At 39.3% G+C, this 20,706-nt stretch overlaps 2 protein-coding genes across 4 annotated transcripts; one reads left to right on the top strand and one right to left on the bottom strand.

Moving 5' to 3' along the window:
• Positions 1–992: 992 nt before the first annotated feature.
• On the top strand, positions 993–6,003 carry LOC117821772 (uncharacterized oxidoreductase At1g06690, chloroplastic-like). The gene is made up of 7 exons (XM_034696270.1): positions 993–1,383; positions 2,450–2,550; positions 3,524–3,610; positions 3,890–4,037; positions 4,130–4,209; positions 4,307–4,400; positions 4,550–6,003. Exons 1-7 carry the CDS (start codon positions 1,272–1,274, stop codon positions 4,957–4,959), a joined length of 1,032 nt encoding a protein of 343 aa, XP_034552161.1. The 5' UTR covers positions 993–1,271; the 3' UTR covers positions 4,960–6,003.
• Positions 6,004–6,399: 396 nt separating this feature from the next.
• On the bottom strand, positions 6,400–19,590 carry LOC117821771 (transketolase-like). 3 transcript variants are annotated; one of them, XM_034696266.1, is made up of 15 exons: positions 19,464–19,479; positions 18,565–18,673; positions 17,245–17,362; positions 16,844–16,957; positions 15,699–15,796; positions 14,314–14,505; positions 13,950–14,068; positions 12,787–12,983; positions 12,428–12,592; positions 10,775–10,931; positions 9,523–9,653; positions 9,238–9,321; positions 8,947–9,040; positions 8,710–8,832; positions 6,400–7,908 (listed from the first exon to the last, which is right to left on the bottom strand). In XM_034696266.1, the coding sequence occupies exons 2-15, from the start codon at positions 18,669–18,671 to the stop codon at positions 7,721–7,723; spliced, it is 1,887 nt and encodes a 628-aa protein (XP_034552157.1). In that variant the 5' UTR covers positions 18,672–18,673; positions 19,464–19,479; the 3' UTR covers positions 6,400–7,720. The 3 variants fall into 3 exon arrangements, with proteins under 3 accessions (XP_034552157.1, XP_034552160.1, XP_034552158.1); XM_034696267.1 differs by having other exon boundaries at positions 7,079–7,908; positions 19,438–19,590; XM_034696269.1 differs by lacking the exons at positions 18,565–18,673; positions 19,464–19,479 and adding an exon at positions 18,152–18,197.
• Positions 19,591–20,706: the final 1,116 nt, after the last annotated feature.

The following is a 20,706-nucleotide window of genomic DNA, read 5'->3' as shown; positions in this document are numbered from 1 at the left end:
ACTTTTACATTATAAATTCCCTCAAGAGAGAAGACAAACATTAATGAATGGAGGATGGAATGACTTGTTTCGTCTTTCAGTTAAATGCTTGTAACTGGGAAACATGTAATGTCACAATGGTGGATTCCATTTTTATTTTTCATAGCATTTCGAATCTTTGTAGACAGGTACTGACACTGCTGATGTCAGATAAGTCAGTTAGGGTTTAGTGCCTGGGCCATAAAGGGTTGATTTTGGCGTTGTTGTTTCAGACTTGCCTCCTCTCAGTGAGAAATTGAGAGGGATGGGGGAGACAAAATTGCCAAATGACTAGTGGTGGGTGTATCGATTCTCACACCACTCATTTGAGTATTGATTACTCATTTATAAAATATCGATACTAATTAATAAATGTGAAATAAAAGCACACGTGTCACTTCTGATTCTTTTAGGGTAACTTACTCCAAAGTTTTGTACCGAAGAGGCTGTTTTAAGCTTTCCACTTAGAGAATTTAAGAAAAGGCTGTTAATTATTTATGTGTTTTTCTAATTTTATTTTATTGTTTAAAAAAAGGCCACCAAAGGATTTGCATATTAAAGTTGTTAAATGAACAGTATTTGTCATGGGAGTTGTCTTTCAAGCATTGCATTTTATTATTATTTTTAAATCACTGAAAGTATCGGCATCGGTATTGGGTATCGAATAGATTGCCAAAAAAATATTCGGTATTGTATCGAATCATAAAAGTGTGGTATCACCCAGCAATACAAATGAGAAATACTACATTCTACAGTGACCGTCTCAGGCAACCTAAAGGACCTCATGGTGGGCTGCGTAGCTGTCTCATCTGTCAATCCCACAGTATAAATATATGGAAACCCTTATTCAAGCAATATTTGAAACCTTTTTATTTCTTACAATTATACAAGGCGTCTTATAAAACAACAACAACTATTTTTCAGATATGTAACATCAGACAGCTGATACGATATGTAACACTGGACACGCCCACTACGGAAGCAGGAAGTTGTTTGTATAAGGTCCTCACAGGAGAGCTGCGCTACACTTCAGGCTGTAAATCTCATGGCTTTGGTAACATATTTTGAAGTATTAAGTACTTGATGCACATGGTTTGGTATGCCGACGTTTCTTGAACTTTATCAGGTTGAAAATATTACGTTCGTGGCTCGTGCCGATGCAGAATTTAACATTGTTGTCAGCAAGCTGGACCGCTTGCTTTAAATGAACTATAGGTTTCCACTGAATTTCGCTCCACACAATAAGAAGCAGGATGTCTCCGGTGCCCACAGTGAGACTGTCAGGAGGTCTGGAGATCTGTCGGGTCCTGAACGGGATGTGGCAGGTTTCTGGGGCTCACGGAGCCGTGGATAAAACCAAAGCAGGTGAACAAGAACCTTTCACCTCAGTGCTAAAATGTATAGCTGGAGCCATTTGGAGCATTTCATGTTTACTGTATAGACTGCACGGGACCAAGTCTGATCCAGAATCGCAAAACTCAAAATTGTCAGATCTACACAGATTACAAACTCATTTAACTCATTGTGAAACCTTCAATCTTAAAAATATATATATCTTTCTAGACCACACTGGACCAGGTCCTGTTCCTATACCACAATAACAGCTTTTCATATCTGGTCTAGAGAGTCAGCAGACTCTTAAAACACAGTTTCAGATCTGTGAAACTTTTATTATGTTTATAAACATGCAAACAGGGACGATGTTTGTGCTTTTGTATCCTAACTTAAGACCACATTGGACCAGGTCCTGATCCAAAACCACAATACCCTAACTTGTGACAGCCGGAATAAAATATTCTAGAGAATCAATAGACTCTCCAAAATACAGTTTTAGTTTTGTGAAACCTTTATTTTATTTATGGAATTGCAAGAATCAGTCTGGACCACATTGAGCCAGGTCCTCTTACATACTTAAACTTCTGAGATACATTTAGACAGACTTTATAAATAACTTTATTAACTGTTTAACAACAATTGCCTATTGCATAACCAAACTGTGCTGTTAAATAGTAATAACAATTATCAAAAACGTATACATCCTAAATTCTATAAGAGCTGGGACGCTGTGTAAAATGATGAGGTGAGAAATGATGGTTTTCAAATCATTTAAAGCCGATATATAAGCTATAAGACAGCAACATGTCTCAAAACAGTTGGGACAGGACAGCAAAAAACAACAACACTGGAATAGATTTGCAATGCTGAAAAACACCAGGAGAAACATCTCTTTAAAGGTCAAGCAGGTTAGTAATATGACTGGAGGGCTAAGCTAAGATCTTTACACTATATTCAGTGAAATATGGGATCTAAATTATTTACAAAGCATCAGCATATTTTTTATTAACATCTAACACAATGCCCCAACTCTTACAGCATTAGATTTGTGCATGAATTGATTTTATTTGTAAATGTGTTTCTCTTTTCTCTCCAGTTAAAGACATGCAGGATTATGTGGATGCTGGTCTGACCACATTTGACATGGCAGACATTTATGGACCAGCAGAAGAAATATTTGGACAGTTTAACAGCAAGGTACCTACATGCACACATTTTAAGTGAAAAACAGAACAAAACATGATTAAGCAATTGCGATTAAAGGTACAGTTTGTACTATTTAGGGCCATTTAGCCAAACAGACCTGATAGAAGTGAAATATAATATTCATATCTATGATTAGATTGTGATAGTGTGATAGTTATATAGTGTATTATCACCTAAATACATTTTTTGTTTAGTTTTTGTTTACTTAGATTGCAGTTTTTTGTTATTTATATCTACATAAGGAGCAGGACCAGAACAGGGTGAGACGAGACCCCTCCACTTCACATTGGGGTCTTGGGTTGCCCTGTTAGGATTCTATTTGGCATAACCACTGGCTAACTATGCACATTTCTGCTTAATACCCAGCAGCCAACTAAGTGTACAAACAAGTTTACACCAGGTATTGATCTAAGGAGGATTCTATTGATTTAAAAATGTCCATTTATATAGCTTTATATATGTCAGCATTTATCCCCAATCATGTTTCTGTTAATGCTATGCAGGTATTTGAATCGGACTATTGTTCCCTCTCTTTCTCTCTCCCTCTTGATCCCTCACATTTACAAAGAACAAAGGTGAAGAGGGAATTAGCTGGAGAGATATACAGTATGTCCCACAGTGGGTCTGATCAGAGGTTTTGTGGCTAATGTATTGTGGCAATCCAATCTTATCAATAGTGGCCTCAGCCCTTCACCTGATATAATTGGTGGAGAGAATAAGTTTTTCTTGTATCTATCAAGGTTTTCATTTAATTTCACATGCCTTCCAGACTGTCTGCTGCTGTTAGCTTATCAACTGACTCGTCTTTACTTCTGCACTCATTCGGATTGTTTTCTAATCAGTGTTTTTGGCAGTACAACAATGTGAGAAATATTTTGGGTATTGATTAGATTTAAAATATTGAGCTACAGAATCAGACATAGCTTTACTACTGATGTCATAATTGTCTTTCCTCTATATGCAGCATAAGGTCACATCCTCTGGGGACGACATTCCATCTCTGCAGAGTCTGACCAAGTATGTTCCAAGACCAGGACCAATGGAGCGCAAGGTGAGCAGCTGACAGATGGGTCAAAATATGACACTGACAGTTTTACAGCAACAGTAGTTTATCCACAAGAGAGCATTGTGTATCTTTATGTAGATAAAGAACAAGGCCACAAAGTAACTGGTAACAAATTAATTATATGCCAAATGTGTTATAGCTAGACCAATGTGCTGACTTATTGTAGATATACTGGTATCAGTATATTACATCTGCCTCTAAACAATGCTAATTTGCAGAAGAGAAATACAAAAATTGTTTTAATCCAAAAAACATTGAGTGCAGGTGGTGGAGAGGGCGATACAGCGTTCCATGACCCGCATGCAGGTGGACAGTCTGGATTGTGTTCAGTTTCATTGGTGGGACTACAGAGACAAAAGATACCTGGATGCACTGGGTCACCTGTCTGACATGCAGCAACAGGGACTTATACGTATGAATGCACACAACATCCTACAATTGTAAATGGGGAAACAGAGATTAAGCTCAACAAGGTCTCACCTGTTTCTCCTTTATCGTCTTCAGGAGAGCTTTCCCTCACTAACTTTGACACCCAGAGGCTGGAGGAGATAACCAACAGAGGCATCCGTATCTCGAGCAACCAGGTAACACTTCCTCATGCATGTTAGTATGATACTTCCAGGAGACTTCTTCTCTTTCACCCCATCTTTTCATTATTTATGTAATTTGTGTCATGTACAGGTTCAGTACTCTCTGATCGATCAGCGGCCTGCAGCCAAAATGGAGCAGTTCTGTCTTGCCAACAACATTCAGCTCCTGACTTACGGCACCCTGGGTGAGAAACAGTAATTTTTGTTAATCTGGTTATATCTGACCATATATGCATTACTTTGTTTGTTGGTGTAAGCAGCACTTTTACCCTCATGATGTGTCAAATTGAAATGATTGATAATTATCCTTCCCCCATTTGCTGTCTCCTTCTAGCTGGTGGTCTACTTTCAGAACGTTATTTGGGGAAGGCAGAGCTGAAGTCCAAGGAGGAGCTCTACACCGCTTCACTCTCCAAGTACATGAACATGATCAACAGCTGGGGTGGCTGGAGCCTTTTCCAGGACCTCCTTGTCACCTTGGATATGATTTCCAAGAGGCACGACTGCTCAATGGCCAGCCTGGCAACACGTTATGTGTTAGATCTCCCTGCTGTGGGCGGGGTCATTGTTGGCTGTCGGCTAGGCGTGGATGGGGCAGGGAAGCACATCAGTGACAGTCTGCGGAGCTGCAGTCCTGACCTGAAGCTGACAGCTGAAGATATCACCGCCATCAAAGCAGTGACTCAACGCTCAAGGGATCTGTCGGCGCTGATCGGGGACTGTGGGGATGAGTACAGAAGCTAAACATACAGGGTTATAAACAGTCAAAGGAGGAGTGATCTAAGAGAAATAAGAAACAACTCCTATTGAAAAGGCCCACAGTGGAATTAATAAAATGCTGATGAGAAGCACTTACCTTTTCATGATTTTAACCCATGTTTATTTTTACACACAAAAACTGTAGCGTCAGTGCTACTACACAGGGACTTGGAGTTTCATGTTTTAACTTGCCGTTATACTTGTTAGAGCATATTAAGATTATGTTCTTTAAAAAATAATTTTACCTATTGATTTTAATGTCATTAAACAGGTTGAACACAACACAGCATGCAATAACTCCACTAGTGGTTTTTAATGTTACAGAGAATCTTCTGTACAGGCAAAGATACAACTGTAATGGAGTGTAGTAGCACTCAGTAATAAGTTTTTTGTAGTTCAAGCTTCAAGTTATAGTTTTTAACTGTTTAACATGTCAACAAGCAGAAGTCAGCTGAGGCGTTTTAATCATTAACACCCATAAAACATGCACACCTTTGAGGGAAGCCCCCTTTTAGGTGTGCAAGTTTTATGGGTTTGATCTCACAGACTTTGGCCAGTGACCATGACAGTTTAATCTCCACTTAGATCTTAACCAGTTTACACACTATTTATGTAGGTTTGGGCTGAGCTGCATAGACAAAACTGTACATTGAAACATTAGTATACACCAAAGTCTAAGTCTCTGAGCCTTTCTGTTTCCAACTTGAACACAGCAGTTAAAAATGTTTTCAAGATTATTGATCCTACTTGATAAACAAGTGTCAAAATTGAGTGTAATAATTCGTGAGGAGCAGCGTAGACATTTCACACAATCTACCTGTTGGGAGGAAATTAAATTAAGTTGTACAGACAGGGATTCAAGTTATGATGATGTTATTGTTATATTTTTGAGTTTGGTAGTCTCCAAAGCAGGAGAAGACCTGCTGAAATGAGGCAATATGATTTATTGATCATATAGTCTGATTACTTAAATCATGATTTCTTTACTTGTGCTTCTGTCCAATATACTAAAGTATTTATTTTAAAGTTTCTATGACCACTCTTTAAAAATACCCAGTGAAGTTTTCTTGTGACTCAAAAACACAAGGGTTACAATCAGTTACCAAAATTCCCTTGGTGGCTACTACAAGTGGTCAAGAGCTCAGCGGAAAACCTTCAAGCTGTTGAAAAACAAAATCAAATCTTGCTCTATCTTAAACTGTGGGCTTTCTGAGTGCAGACATTTTACCTTCTAAGTTGTTATACTGTCGATTTACAGAGATCCAACCGAATCCACCAGGAGCTAGACATTGCTTTCTCTATTATCTCTTGTCATTCTCTTTCTCAAAATAGTTTTCAATGCTGTTATCACCAGCTTCCTGGCTCCTTGTGTGATTAAAAAAATGCTATGATATATAAAAGAGGATTAAAACTCAGACACAGGAATTGCTAAGAAATCATCCCTTTAATTGTGTGAAGCAGTTCCATTCAAGTCTGGGGCAAAAGGATTGAAAACATTCAGTGCTTGGAAAGACCAAACCATAGTTTCTACACAAGTTATACTGGGTGAAGACATAACATTGTAGAAGAAAGAGGGGGTCACAGAAAAAAAAAATCTTCACTTTACTCCAAACCACACCCACTGATTTTACCTAAACACTACAGCAATCCAGGACTTCCTTTGGGACAGGTAGAAGGGGGAGTGTTTACTAAACGCACAAATCCATGGGTTGAACTTTGGGATATTTAAAAAACACGTTTTTATCATATAATTATTGTATTTTCCAAGGAATGCTTCAGATATCTTTACGTGGAAGACAATGTGAGTGGGCAAAGAGTGCTTCTGTGTTAATTGGTTTGTCGTCTCTATAGCTGCATTTCCTCCAAACAGTCCGGTTCAGTTTGGTACAGTTCGGTACGGGACTGTACAGTATGCGAAACAAAATGTGTTTCCACTATCTTAAGTTAGGGAAGGTACCAAAAGAACCAATCTGTACCTTCCTACTATGTTGGAAACCTTCTGTTGGGGCAAGAAGTGTACCTATCCAATCCTAAAGGGTGGGGCTAGATACACTTCAGTCTATGTATTGGGAGAGTACAATTATGTACCTGAATTAATTATGACTCCGTTTTGTGTACTTTTATTCATATTGGGGAATGCTCACAGGTGTTATACAGATATCGGGACAATCTTGTTAAAAAACAGCTAAACACCTAAAAGTGAGAGGGCCACAGAGATAGATGCAAACAGAGAGGGAGACCACACAAGATGAAACATTTCCTATACCTGATGTTATCTAATCATTAACATAGCTAACCTGTAGCCAATGGATTTCATAACAACCCTTTAGCTTTAAAAATCCTTCTGAAATTACGTTCATACTACATTTTTCATGGTTTTGACACTAATATAGCTGATACAAAGCCAATACAGTCCTCATTTTTGTGTATTTTGGCAGGGATCTAGACTTTCAGCCCATGAGACGGATACAAGACTCGCTGGCAGATGAATGGCCTGATTTACTTCTATGCACACCTAAATAAAAATTAAAGTTGTCTGAGAGCCATCACTCAGCCAACATGTTTCCTGTGTAAAGTGCCTGGCTACAGTTGGCTGTAGAAACGCAAGCAAGATTAGGTTTACCGTACTAAACCGTAACAAACCGTACTAAACCAAACCGGACCACTTGCTAGAAACGCACTATATGGTGATCACTACAGAGTTCTTTACCACATTGTTGCTTCTGCTGCCAATGCTGAAATCCTTTTACTTGGCATTGGCAGAGCTACAAAGCATCTTACGGACAGCCTGAGCAATGGCATCACGGTCAATGCCAAAGATCCGGAGAAGCTCATGGGGCTTTCCACTGCATGGCACATGGGAAACTGCCAGACGGTGGACATTAAAGCCGTTCTCATTCACTACTGCTGAGCAAACTGCTTCACCTAGACCACCTGGGGAATCACAACAAAGAGAAGTCAGTTCATCAAAATTACAACCCCCTTGTTTTTTTCTTTCCTTTTTATTTAATCGTCCACACTTCCCTCTTCCTAATTTCAGTAAAATTTAACATTTTTTAACCTTGTGGGCTCTGAAATGCAATGTGTACTGACAGGACTCATTCCTGCTCTATTTCACTTCACATTTCAGACTCCTCCTCTCCTCTTTTTCCTTAATTTCTACCTCATTTGTGTCTCTAAAAAATGTATGATTGAGGGGCACTGGCTCAGCCTATCGGTTAAGTTGTGCATCCCATGTTCAGGGACTACAGTCCCAAAGCGGGCAGCATGGGTCGGATATACACATGCGGCCCCCTTCGTGCATGTCATTTCCCCCTCTCTCCCAGTCTCCGGCTCTATTCACTGTCCTACCATCTCAGAATAAAGGCACAAAAGCCACAAAATATAACGTTGAAAATCTGATTGAGTAAATATGAAGGCTGAAGAATTAAAACATTTTCTAAAATTACATTTCTGTGTCTTTTAAGTAAAATTTTTTAATATCTAGAATTAATCACTGGAGAGTCTGTAGATGAGAGAAGGAGGATAGATCAGATATATGATTGCTCAGATTGAACCCTCATTTTTGGAGGTTAAAATGCCTCGTTTTTGTTTGATGAGAACATTTAAAACAGAGTGGAGGATTCTAGCACAACCTCACCTACTCCCAAGGTGCACAGAGAGGACATTAAAAGACAATTTGTCAGTATCTGTTTTTACATGTTTCTGTTATATTATATGAGATTCCAGACTAACCTTCATAGTAATGGTCCTCCACTGTGATGATGCGTCCTTTGGTAGCTTTGGCATTGTCAATGATGGTCTTGGAGTCCAGGGGTTTGATGGTGAACGGATCAATCACACGGATGTTAATTCTTTCTAAAGAAGGAGAAAAGCGGCAGGATGCAGCTCAGGCAAACGAATGATTCATATTCAGATTGTTTACTTTAACTGTTTGTTGACATGGCTTGTTTTTCATGTCTTTCTTTGTACCTTTCTTCAGCTGTTCAGCAGCAGCAAGAGCCTCATGGAGAGTCACTCCTGCTCCAATCACAGTCACTTGGTCATCACTGGTTTTATACACAACCTGAGTGGTAAGGGACAACACAATTGAATGAAGACTACCAAAGAAAACATAAAACACAGCTTATTTAGATGAGTCTATAGAAATATTGATAATGACATGATAATGAAATTTGAAGTCCAAGGAGACTAAAGAAGTTTGAAGAATATATTCAAATACTGTGGTGTCACTTTTCAATAATCCAATCCAATTCAACAAACCTTAGCCTGACCAACATGGAATTCCTCATTGCAGCTATAGATGATGTTGTTCTCTGGGCGGCTTGTTCGGATGAAACACAAACCCTAAAACAAGAACAACTTGGTTAGTTTCTGAAAACAAAACTGTAGCTATATTTAATTTGACAGTGCACATAACAGAACATTTATTGTATGCATCTCAAAATGATGAAGCTTGTGCTCTAATGTTCTTATTCTATTTTTCTTTTCAGGGTTTTAACAATTAGTTTCATCATTTCTTTTATTATTCAAAATCAGATTTGGTACCTTTGTATTGGCAGCAAGCTCCACAGCTTTCTCAGTGGAGACACCGTCACTTGGGTAGAAAATAGTAGCCATGGGAATGGCTCTAAACATGGCCAGATCCTCAAGACCCATCTGAGAGGGTCCATCCTCACCTAAGTCAACACAAAAATCATCACCAAAAACACAAAAGTTGGGTAGAGTAAAAAGTATGTTTGCTGTTGACTGGAAATAAATGCTGGCAGACTAGCATGCAATCGTGTTGAAAAGGGGACATGCAATATACCTGAAGAGGTGGAGGAAAGATAGAAAAAGGGGAGGAGGAGGTAAAAGATAATCAGGCTGCTCTGTCATCACTTCCACAAAAAAGGGGAAGGAGGAGAGGAGGAAGAGTGCTGATAGCAGGACAGGAAAGTGGACATACACAACAGATGAAGTGAGAAAATGGAGAGGAAAGAGGGAAATTAAAATCCCCAGTTCATTGCAGAGTAGTTAAAAAAGTAAAAACAGAATATATCTCTTCCACTGACAGGTTGTCTATCATCGTGCATGTTTGTTTTGACAAAGCTATTAAACTTCACAAATAAGATTACCATGACTACTTTTAATACCTCTAATTTCAAGAAAAAAAAAATCAGAAAAAAAATCAGATAAGAATTAGTTTAAAGTTTCTGTAAGGATTTTTTAACTAGTTGTAAAAAAGACTGAAATGATCAGTGAAGCCTCTTCCTGATGTACAAAGCAAACAAGACCATTAGTGCAAAGATTTGTGTCTTCTATACAGTAACTTTTTAAGCCTGTAACCGCTTAAAGAGGGTAGGTGTCAGTCAATATAACTGCTAATGAAACAGGACAAGATCAGCAAAGATATGGGGGTAAAATGTGGTCCACACAGGGTGCCAAAATCGACACAAAAAGAAAGTTCCTCACATGAGCTTTAATTATCAGCCTAATTACATCAATTTAAGTCACTTAGACTGCATTTGGGAGACTAGCAGAGTATACCAATTATTAAAAAATAATGAGCTTTAACGTTGGTTACAGGGGCTGGCAATCAAAATAGCCTCACAATGGAAAAAACGTCAAAGCAGCAGCTATATGTTACCAAAATCTAATTCCACAATATACCAATTTAGTTAATATAAATCTCCTGTATAATGATAGGTCCACAAGAAGAGTCATGTAGGAGATGTAAAAGGATTTTTAATAAGCTACTGGATGGTCAAATCTAAGCTCTTTCAGAACGTAAACCTTGAGTACAGAGACAGAAACTGACCGATAGAGACTCCACAATGGGAGCCGCAGAGGTTGATGTTACTCTCAGAGATGGCAGCCATGCGTAGCTGGTCGTAGGCTCGGCTGAAGAATGTGGCAAAAGTGCTGGCAAACACCACGTTACGATCACGGGCAGCACAACCTATTGCCACACTCACCTGTGGGAGAGAGAAATAAAGGAGCACATGATGAGAAAGAGAAGTGATGGATAAAAAACAGCTTTTAACACAAAATAAAATATTAATATTTTTCCATCTGGCCTCATCTCAACCCCTCAAAAAATCAAGCAATCATTTAGTGAAATCTGCGCTCACTATGCCCCTCCCTGTCCTCACTGTAAGCACTCATATCATATCCCATCTGTAAGTGCTCTGATTTCTCTTTTTTTTCCTTAGAAAATTCTGTTTATTCAACAGTTTACAAAACACCATAGAGTACAAAACAAAACAAAACAAAAACAAAGAACAAAACCATGCCATGACAAGGAGAGTTGCACCTACACTTTTCAATGTAACATACACATACACATCTTCCCCTTACAACTTACTCACACATCTACAGGTGGCTGACATTTGAATACGGATGAAATACGAGTATCATTAAGTTAAAGATTGTATTGACTGGACTCTAGATAGGCCATCCAGGGGTCCCAGGTCTTATGAAACAGCTATGGGCTACCTCTGATGGAATAGGTTATTTTCTACAAAGGAGCACGGGAATTGACCTCATTAATCCATTGAATAATGTTTGGAGGGTCTACATGATTCCACTTAGATGTAATACATTTCTTGTGCTCTGATTTTTCTATGAACTTTTCTGAGAAATGTCAACTTGTGCTGTTATTATGTAAGCTTAGCTTGTTGTACTGGATGTAGTTTGGTAATGTTATCGTGCTGATTCTTATCATTTGGTCAAGAAACTAGCAAGCTTTCTCCTCATGTGGCTCAACTGTTGTACAAACAGATCACAGGTAAAAAAAAAGAATCAAAACTCTGATGTTTGGAGGTGATTTGGTGACAAAGTCAAAAGGAAAAGGAGAAGACAGGGAGAAACAGGAGGATGGTCTGTTTTTAAAGTGATAAGAGGTTTAGGTGGGAAGTAAGACGTATTCAGGCTTGAATACAACTTACTTCCTACCTAAACCTCTTCTCATTTTGATCAGCAAATGATCAATAAAAGTACTTTTTTTTCAAGTTTTGTTCTGGCTCCTCTTGATGTTTGTATTCAACATAGTATCTTATTACCTCAATGAAATGTACTGAATCAAATGTTTCAGTGCTTGACTGGCTAAGCACTTAAAGTTCCATGTGGGGAACTTGGATTTGAAGTACCTATAGTCAGATCGGTATGCATCTGCACTGTACCAAGAGTCCTGCACCAAAATGCTTCAATACACATACTAGTTCCCTTAGAGCCATAAGAAAAAGCTTTACATTTTACACTTGAGTCCTTCATGAGGTGAAGAACAAACCTGGTTTGAAATGTAATCCATTGTTTAAAAAAAATGTACACAAATATGAACTCATGCTTATTGTCAGGACTCACTGGCTTGTTGTCATCATGTTTCCTGTTTTAGTGATGTTTCCCTTTTTGTTTATGTTCTGATAGTTAAGTACCTGTTTAAAACCTTATCTTTTCATCACTTGTGTCTTACCATGTTTTGTTCTGCGATGTAGCACTCCACGTATTGGTTGGGGTGTTCATTCTTAAAGAGCTCAGAAAAGGTGGAGTTCTTAGTATCTCCATCCAAAGCCACCACATGCTTGTTGTAGCGACCAAGTTTTGCCAGGGCCATCCCGTATGCCTTTCTTGTAGCAATCTGGATACACAGGGACAGACAACAAACACAGACAAATTGTTGCTGATGTTTTACAAACATTTGGCGAAAGATTTATTATATTTTATCTGAGAAAATGAGTATTTAGCAAGGCTAATATCTAACACAATTTAAAAACCAAAGGATGGCATTGATACCATGGTAGGAAATGATTCAGGACAAACAAGTTGGCATACCTTGTCTCCAGGTTTGTAGCTTGGTGCATTCGACATGCGGATGTTGCGGAGGTTGACAGGTGATGTGTCCTCATTTGGAGGAGCAGGATAGAGACGCTTGTTACAGCTGATGATGCGGCTTTGCATCTCCTTTATCAAACTGTCAGCCATGTCTTTTGGCAGGGGTTTACCATGCCAGCCCATCCTATCCTCAGCCACTGAAACATAAACACAAATACATCAGAAGAATGGAGCTAATATAGACATATTTATCACAGGAACAATTTATTATCAAGTGTAGGTAAACAATGTTTATATTGGTAAGATCAATAAATGTGACCTTGCTGAAGAGAGACAGGAAATGAGGTGAGTAGAGAGTGAGGGAGGACATGTAGTAAATGGTCAGGGCCGAAATCATCTGAGACGAGGGCTATAGCCTCTGTACATGGGGCACACGCTTAGACCTCTAGGCTAACGGCGCCCCATACATTCACTGTTTGTGGGAATTAAGGAATTTAGGATTAAATGTGAAAATTACTTGAAAATATGAAATACATACGCTCTCATATGGTTGCAAGTACAAATGTTCCTGAAACCACATTCCTCACCAAACATACACTGAATAAACCATGTCGTGGCACTGTATAATAACAAAAGTCTACTTCAGTGGATCACAATACGGTATTTCAAAGGTCAGATAAAGAGGTCATGGACTTGTACCAACACTCATAGCTTCTCCCACATTCCTATATACACAAGGACATACTGCTCTTTAGACAAACTCACCTTGCTGTTATAGCAAATGTCTTTTTCAGCATTTTTTGAGTCTCTTTCTCTCTCACAAACACGTGGTCATGCACACTCCGCTTCAACGTTTTGACAACACAGGCACAATGGGCTGTTGCTAGGAGTGAATCCTACACATTCTAAGGGATTACAGAACTGCAGCAGTCAAAGCACTGAAGCGCTGCCTGGATTAGGGGGGCTTTTACACTGATGTTAGGTCACTGGGGCAGATAAGAAAACTTCTGACAGAAACATTTGTCCTAATCAGTTGTCACCATTTAATAGAGTCGTGACTAAAATTTAAATAGATCTTTGTAACAGGTTAGCAACAAAAGAACATTTTGTTGTGTGTGTTATGATTATTTTTAATTCACAGTTTGTTTAATGGATGATTTTACCTGGGATACCCTTGCCCTTGATAGTCTTGGCAATGATGGCAAGTGGCTGGTAGCGAGGCTGACTGAGCACCTTACACAGCTCTTCCACACTGTGGCCGTCAACAATGACGGCATGCCAGCTGAGGAGACAGTGGAAATCAAACATTATCTAAATACAGTCACACAGGTGGATATGAGTTCTGGCCTCCTGAAATATATGTATTTATAAATGAATTACCATCACGCACCCCTATCACTTGTGATAGCACTCCAACCCATACCAGCTCCACATTTACACAACATAACCAAAATTATTACATCTTTGCTAACAGTCTAAGAAATACTCAGTGCTGAAGAACACCCCTTATACACCCTTCTTACTGACCCAAAGGCCTCACATCGGCGCTGGTACTTCTCCACATGGTGTTGGAGTGGTGCTGGGTCACTCTGACCTAGACGGTTAATGTCTAAGATGGCCACAAGGTTGTCCAGTTGGTAGTGTGAGGCAAAGGCCATGGCCTCCCACACCGATCCTTCTGACAGCTCTCCATCACCCAGTAAGCAAAACACCTGATAGCTACAAGGAAAGAGAAAAGTTTAAATTAGATTCAGAGCTTAAATGGACAAGTTTTCATTTCAGTCTAATGTTTAGTTTTGGCTCTTCGTTACAGGAACTGATTCGTCTTATAGGTCTCAAAGTGACAGCTGACTATCAAAACTTGACACACACACAAACAGACAAAAAAACACACACTGCCTGACCTCCCTACCCACTTTGAAATTCAGGATCCCATGGCATAATGACTCCTGACAGCTTTCCAGTCGAAAAGACACATTCTTATTAAAACTGGGAGATAGGCTTGTACACTCCAAGTACACAACCAGCAATACAAAGTAAGAAAGACGGACATGAGTTCCAAGGAGTTTTGGAGAGGAAAAAGGAAGGGATTTAAGACGAGAGGTTAAAAAAATACACAAAAAAAACCCTACCAGTTAACCAAACACACACACACACACACACACACACACACACACACACACACACACACAGACAAAAATTACACACACACACACACACACACACACACACACACACACACACACACACACACACACACACACACACACACACACACAGGCAAAAATTCCACAATACCTGTAAGTTGTCAGTTCATAACAAATGTTATCTCAAGAAACTTTAAATACAGCAGGTCTAGACTGTACTCTTTGTCATATTATTTGCAAAGACCTACCATTAGCAAACTGGCAACTTTTAGCAAGTAGCATTAAAAAGGAAAAACTTCCTTTTGACAGGCAGAAAACTGGAGTTGGATCAGACTTGTGCTGTGACTGTGTTGGGTTTGGGAAGTGGAATAGATGGGGATGCAAAAAAAAAAAAAGAGATAGATAGACACAAACAAACAAAGCAAAAAAAAAAGAAGAAAACAACAACAGCTCATTCAGAGATATAGCTACAGTGCCATAGACTGATCTCAGCTCTCCTGGCACTCCAAGTTGCTAACTTAATCCCTGCCTGGCAAAGACCAGACACTTCATGTACATGTTGATTCAAAGCTGCACGCTGAAATGTCATATGCTATTAGGGCATACTTTAGGTTAAGTTTGGTCACACATATTTCATAATTTCATATTATTTGTGCAGATGAAAGGTGGGCTGCTTTGCTACTTCATATACTGTATGTCCAATGCATTTAAGAGAGTCTTTGAGTGAGGTTGTTTTCTTTGTTTTCATGTGTTTGTGTATGTTACCTGGACTTGTCAAAGTATTTTCCAGTGTAGGCCATTCCACAGGCAGCACCAAGCCCCTGACCCAGAGATCCAGTGGCCACATCCACAAACTGCTGCTTCTATTAGCAAGCAAACAAACAAAACATAAATCTGACGACGTTGTTCAGGAAAGCGGAAGTTTGCAAACAAAGAAAGTTTGTAATATAGTGGTTCAGGAGAAAAGCAGTGACATTGATGATGGCTGGGCAGCTGCTAAAATCCGTGTCTAGCATCGTTTCAGTCTCCAGTGTCTTCTTTATGTCTACAGCAGAGGAAAAAGGGACCAATGCCACATAATCTCTGTCACACTTTGTCACTTCACTCGTCTGCATCCTATTTGTCTGTAATCAGTGTGGGTGTGTTCTTGTCTCTTTATGCACAAAAAATATATTTAATGTTCCACAAACTGTTAGGCTTCAATGGCTGCATTTACTCAAGGTTAAAGGCAAACATTAAAGCACTACATCATAGTAAGAACTTGTTAATGTTCGCAGAAAGATATCTACTGTTCTTTTTCACCTTCTTGATATTTATCGGGCCACTAAATTTACACCCCTTGGATTGCTTTCATTTTCAGGTTGGGAACCACTGTTGGAAAGCTTATTGTTATACAGTATTCAGTTCTATTGTGTGAGAAATCTTCAAAGTGCTTCTAGCTCTATAATGGGAATCTGTTGCTAAAGGGATTATTTTGAACGGATTCACATTTTCAATTTCAATTTGAATTGAACTTGAATTGCATTTTTTGTTATATGTTTAAATATGATTTGAGAAGGCTTTCCAAAGCCTAAATATGCTCTCTGCAAGTAGAGTATGATGGAGAGCTATGTGCAAGGTGAAGCAAAAGGGAACTGTTCTGAAGTTAAATGAGTGGGATCCAGAAGAATAGAAAAAAACATACAGATGTTTGTGTTTGAGATAGAGCAGATTATGAGCATTTTGTCAGTGTTACTTAGTTTTACAAGTCTTTTTCCACATAAAAGTTTGAGAGTAGTCAAAATACTATTAAAATTCCCCAAATAAGTTTAAAGACTAGTGGTGTTAGAGTTATTGATTTGTAATATGTTTATTTGGGTGCTGGAATGAATGACCGTCAAAGGGTTCTGAAGGCCTGAATATCATCTCACCGGCACAGGGTGCCCCTCTAAGATGGAGTCAACCTTGCGGAGATTGAGGAGCTCGTTTTCCTTGAGGTAGCCTGCCTCTGCCCACACAGCATACAGCACAGGAGCTGCATGACCCTGAAAAGCAGGAGGAAACAGATTAAAAACTGTGTCTGATCGTTACAACTTGAACTACAGCTTATGTTATGTTAATCATATTATATAAGATCATGTTTTATGTATCTTATTTATATTTTGGACCCTTAAGTATACAGTTCCTGAAAATCTAAAGCAAGAACACTTTTAAAATTAAGTATTAGAGATTTAAAAAAATCCATACACCTTTAACAGCAGGTTAAAAACAGGTTTGCCATGTGTGTTGTCTTAATCACACATGTTGGTCTTGGTGTGCTCCTTGATTTTACCTTGGAGAGGACGAAGCGGTCATTGTTGATGTTACGAGGGTCTTCAGGTTTATACTTCATAGTATGGAAGAACAACACTGACATGATCTCTGCCACACTGCAACATGATGTAGGATGACTACAACAAAATAAAGGAGAGGAGTTACACAGAGAAACCCTTAAGATACATTTCTGTTTGTTTGTTTTGTCTGACAAACATTTAGGTATACAAATTAAAGAAATTTGACAAAAAAGGAAAGACAAGTGGAGATATAAAGTAGTATTTTCAAATCTGTGCCAGCTTTGATGGTAAGTCATGCCTCATCACTGTAGTCTGAGACTTATGTAAGACAGATAGCCTATCATAGTCAGACTGACTTTATCAGGATCAGACACGTTATCTCTCTCTCTAAACAAGTGTAGCTGCTTGTATCACTTCTTAGAAATACCCATACATGTACATTGTATGTGTTTAATGAGTATTTCCAAGTTAATAAGATCAAACATTTATATATATATTTATTTTCTGAGCACATGCCAATAATACCTAACTCGGGTCACGAGGGGCAAGGGGGATGATTATGATCTGTGGAACTCCAGGGCCAGTGTGGTAAGGGCGATCCAGACGCAGTATTTATTATTAATTCAGGCCGCCCTGTCGTATTAAACTTAACTACCATGCCGTTTTGGCTCTCAGCAAATGGAGAGGTAAATTATGGTTTTCACTATATGATGTGTAATACCGATCTCAATGGTAGTGCTGCACATTCGTCATTGTCCCCGATCCAATTTGCTCTCTACACCACTTTGAACTACTAACTTAGCCCTGAATGCACGCGACCCTGCACCTATCTAGTCCAGGCTCCCTTGCTGTTACATAACAGACCAGAGAGTACGCATATCAAGAGGGAGATGAACATTGGTGCACCTGCAGCAGTACATGCTCAGTCGACATCACATTGATTCAAGAAGCCTTGTGCACGCTATAAACACACGTGTAAATGAAGTAGATGCCCTCTCGGATAATTAACAACACAGTGTGAACACATCATTTGAATACACGCACCTAGCATCTCTGCTTTCTGGAGAGTGAGTGAGTAATTGTGCACAACCAATAGTGCAAAGACTGATTCTTGTAGTTTGGTCACACCATGCAAAGCGCACAGATTTTGATAATCTGCAATATAATAACTAGGTTTATTTAGTAATTCGAGCCCAACTCACTTATCCTTTTACTGCGTCTAATGAAGAGACAGTAAACGCAATAATCAAACGCCTTGCCAAGGACAGTACTCATCTCTGTAAAATAATAACATATATTAACTGTGTTGTGCATCTTACCCGCTGCCAGCGGCAGTTGTTGACTTAATGGAGTTGATGCGCAGCCGGATGGCGATATTCCTCAGCGCCTGCACTGTCTGTTGGTCTGGTTTATGGTAGTCCTCCATCTCTGGCCGATGCACCGAAAAAAAGGCACACGTACACGCGAGTCGATTAAATGCTATTGAGAGTTCAAAGTCCCAGGACTGCTATCCTGAGAATTAATACAGTGAGTTGCTGACGGATGAACTGGGGTTATATAGGACGTGGTGTTCGACCTCAGGGAGAAAGGAGAGGGAGGGGGCGTTTTTGCAAGCAAAGCCTCTTTCTAGGGCTAAAAGAAGCCTGTTACTCCATACTGTCACGCATGGGCACAGCCAATAGTAGAAAGGCTTGGGAGCGCACGCACATTAGTACATGCAGTTGCGCGCCCACACATACACGTACACACACATTGCATCGCCGAGAGACAACGAGGTCCAACAGTTCGATATTGATCCTAATGTCATAAATGAAGAGAACTCATATGAGACAATATTCAGCTGTGAAAACAGGGCAGTATTTAGATTAATGATTGTGAACAGTTTGAAACATTTTAATATGAATGTGTTATTCCATTACGTCCTACATTAGGTTCCATAAGAACACAGATCCACTTGGTCCGTACATCCCTGAGTATAATATCAATAAAACAGGCAGACGACCCCAAACCCGCAGAGATATCAGCTGTACATTACTGAGCAGGGGTAGGCGTTTCATAGGCTCAAGCCTTGAATCTTCCAGGTAGTAAAGCTTCAACCCCATGTTACCCCCGTCAGTCATTCTGTCTGATGAGCTGGCACATGAATAAAGAAAGTTATATTAGTGGGGAAATATTGCCATCTGTTTACTTACATTACATCCTGTCTCCAGAAATTAACCTGTGGCGAGCTGATGTTGTATGTGTTTGAGTTTCATAAAACTGGAGCCAAAATATGTGTTTAGGATGATGTCTCTGTATGGGACACATTTCTGTACTTGATTTGTATGTCTCGCAATTCTGACACTGGACACAAGGTAGAGCCCACGTGAAGCCTTGGCTTTATTCACCACACGAGCCATGGCTCCACCTGGTGTCCAGTGTCAGAATTGCAGGCAGGCGTAGGTGCAGCTAAAACTTTTCACCTTGTCAGTGTCAACCATAGACTGTATGAAATATGCGTCAACGCGTTTCACTTGTATTCTATGATTTGTTTGTTTTTTAAGATATAATATTTTATGTATGGAATTGTGAATGGAATAAAAAGGATCAATGAATCCAAACTGAATTGATGCTCTGGACTTTTTTTGATGCATGGAACTGGAGAGAAAGAATGTGGAAATCTGCCCAATATCATCTGTCTGACCCTACTTTGGTTAATATTGATCAACACAATATTAAAGCCTCCATGACAGACAACTCATCTAAAGCACAGATACCACAGATCCTCAGGACCATAATCTTTTCCAGTCACTTCTACTTCTACTGATGCACTCCCTGACAGTTTTGTGAATGACAGTCAGTTTGGATCCTCCTCAAACTGCAGAGCCAGAATTTGCTGCAAAACAAAGAGCAGATCAAAACATCAGACATGTCATATCATATTTGGAGCATGGAGAACCCCCACCACGTACTTCTGATCTTCCCATTCTTTTAATCAAATTAAACCGAAAAGAACAGGATTCTTTTTAAAGGAGGCAAATAGGACCCCAGTGCTCAAGAACACTTGACAGATAATTTCAGCCAAGAATCTCTGTATATGTTTATAAAAGGTAAAAACTTGTAAAGGGTGTGTAAAAAGAAAATCTTTATCTGAAAAGGCTACACCACTTGAATAAAGACAACAAGATCTCTGTAACCCGCCTGCATAGATTTCTTGTCATTAAAGCCATACAGCCATAAAGCAGGACCAAGGATATTCTTCTAATCACACATCACTTCACAAAATACGCTCTGGCAGTTCCTACACCCAAGGGTTATGTGAAATGACTAGAATCTACAAATAAGGATAGTTCTGTCTTAAACCTAGTGTGTTTCAAAACAACAACCATGCATGCCAATAGACTTGGCTTGCGGACACCCTGTTATGGAAAATCAACATCCATCCCACTCACAGTATACACAAAATCTCAAGTCTCACCTGG

This window comes from Notolabrus celidotus, chromosome 11 (genome assembly GCF_009762535.1).
Source record: "Notolabrus celidotus isolate fNotCel1 chromosome 11, fNotCel1.pri, whole genome shotgun sequence".
NCBI classification, from domain to species: domain Eukaryota; kingdom Metazoa; phylum Chordata; class Actinopteri; order Labriformes; family Labridae; genus Notolabrus; species Notolabrus celidotus.
This window is presented reverse-complemented; position numbering and strand designations above follow the sequence as displayed.